The sequence below is a fragment of the Echinops telfairi genome, unplaced genomic scaffold, assembly GCF_000313985.2.
Source record: "Echinops telfairi isolate 266 unplaced genomic scaffold, ASM31398v2 ScPeMD7_7424;HRSCAF=8462, whole genome shotgun sequence".
NCBI lineage: Eukaryota > Metazoa > Chordata > Mammalia > Afrosoricida > Tenrecidae > Echinops > Echinops telfairi.
This window is the reverse complement of record NW_022111324.1, coordinates 80,998,018-80,999,891: the sequence shown is the minus strand read 5'-3', so window position 1 is coordinate 80,999,891 and position 1,874 is coordinate 80,998,018. Positions and strand designations below refer to the sequence as shown.

Here is a 1,874-nt window from a genome sequence, read left to right as displayed (position 1 = left end):
TAATGGTAGCAAAATGACAGTTATGAAGTAGCCACGAAAGTAATTTTATGGTTGGGAGATCATCACAACATGAGGAACTGTATTAAAGGGTTGTGGCATTCGGAAGGTTGAGAACCGCTGTGTTAAATAATTCAAGGAGACTCAGAAAGAGCTGTCTGGCTTGGGCTTTGGGTGATGCTGGTGCAGGGCCTGAATACGTGCTCCTTTTTACATATGAAAGAGCTAAAAAGATTCGGAACAAAGCTGTGGCGAACACCTGGAAGCTGACGAGAGAGTCAAGGACAGAGAACAGCAAACTGCTGCTTGGATGTAGAACCTCCAGAATGGCAGGTAAACTGAGTCAGGAGCAAGAAGAAGGGATTGGACCTGGCTGATGCTCAGAGCTGAGGGCTGGTGGCCCTCCAGCAGCATTAGGAGGGAGTTTGGGGAAGGCAACCCCGAGTGAGAACCTAAGGGATCTCCCGGAGGCTCTGCCCAGGGCATTCTGGCCCCATCCTTTAAAGGAAATCTTTTGAGACAAATTCCTACATGAGTAACAAATACAATGCCCTTCTGTTGAGGACCCCACTCTACTTTCTTGTGAATGACTTGTTGGCTCCCTTGGAGTTACCGCTGAGTCCCAGTGACCGTATACACAGCAGGACCCAGTGAGGCTGACCCTGCTTCTTCTAGAACCATTGAGGCTGTTGGGCAATCCAGTCTTCTGAGGACCTCCCACATCCTCACTGGCCCTCCACGTCACCAAACGTGCTGTCCTCTTCCAGTCCAAAGCAGTGAGCTGGACCATGTTCTGTTGTGATCTGTGAGGTTCTCCTTGGCTACTTTTCGCAAGTTTCGCAAGTTAGATGCTCAGACCTTACTGTGTAGGCTGGATCCCTGTCGCTGCTGAAGCATGTCCACCATGGGTGACCCTGCTGGTATTTGAAATTCCAGTGGCAGCTTCCAGTGTCAGGGAAACATGCAAGCCACTGCAGTGCCACAAACTGACAGATGGGTAATGTTGTCTAGTGAATGAGAACACTACGACCCTTTGTAGGACTTACACGTGCTCAGTGTTTCACATTACCACAGAGAGCACCATGTTTTGATTGAGAACTGCAGGTCTGTTGCTTAAAATATCTGCCTCCCTCCAGAACACCCAGCATGCTTCCTGGCAGAAAACCAATGTGGTATTCACACTACCCAGATGAGCTGGGCACATCAGCTGGAGCAGGCTCGAGAAGAGTGGGGACAGCAGTTCATGGCCATTGCCCAGGTGAGCCTCACTCCATCCTCGTGGAAGCTGCCCCTGCCTCCTGGCAGCCCTCCCACACACCCACACACAGACTGGCCTGAGAGCTATTGTCAATTGGTGACATGTGACAGGGAGTCTCTGCGCCATGCCAATGGTTACCACATTCAACTGCAAACAGAAAGGTTGACCAGATGTGCCTGAAAATGAAGGCCTGGTGCTCTGCTGCTTACAAAACCAGCCATTTCAAAGCCTAAGGAGCACAGTCAACACAGCAGCAACTGATTCGGGTTTTACCAGTGCTGCCACATGCCCTAGGGATCCTGGCGGTGTAGTGGGTTATGTGGGTCCACAGTTTGATACCACCATCTGCCCCGAGGGAGAAAGGTGAGGCCATCTGCTCTTGGAAAGGTTTACAGTTTTGGAAACACTAGGGAGCAGTTCTCCTGTCCTATATGGTCACTCTGAGTCGGAACCCATTTCACGGCAGTGAGTTTGAGTTTGGTTTGCAAGGTGCCACATGGCGTGTAATAATATTGCGGACCTAGGGGAGAACAGCGAGTACACAATAAGGAAGAAAGCCACTGCCTCGGTGCACATGGGTAAGGGGAGTTGGTGATCACATACAAAGTCCTGGGTGATT

The 1,874-nt window shown here is 50.5% G+C and overlaps 1 protein-coding gene across 1 annotated transcript in view; it reads left to right on the top strand.

The window, feature by feature from the left end:
- The window catches only part of LOC101657797 (kinesin-like protein KIF28P), an 85,551-nt gene that overhangs the window by 44,249 nt on the left and 39,428 nt on the right, over positions 1-1,874 (top strand). Inside the window, exons 9-10 of the mRNA XM_004700175.2 lie at positions 221-330; positions 1,134-1,255. Of these exons, the coding sequence (XP_004700232.2) occupies positions 221-330; positions 1,134-1,255 (232 nt within the window). The remainder of the gene's footprint in view (positions 1-220; positions 331-1,133; positions 1,256-1,874) is intronic.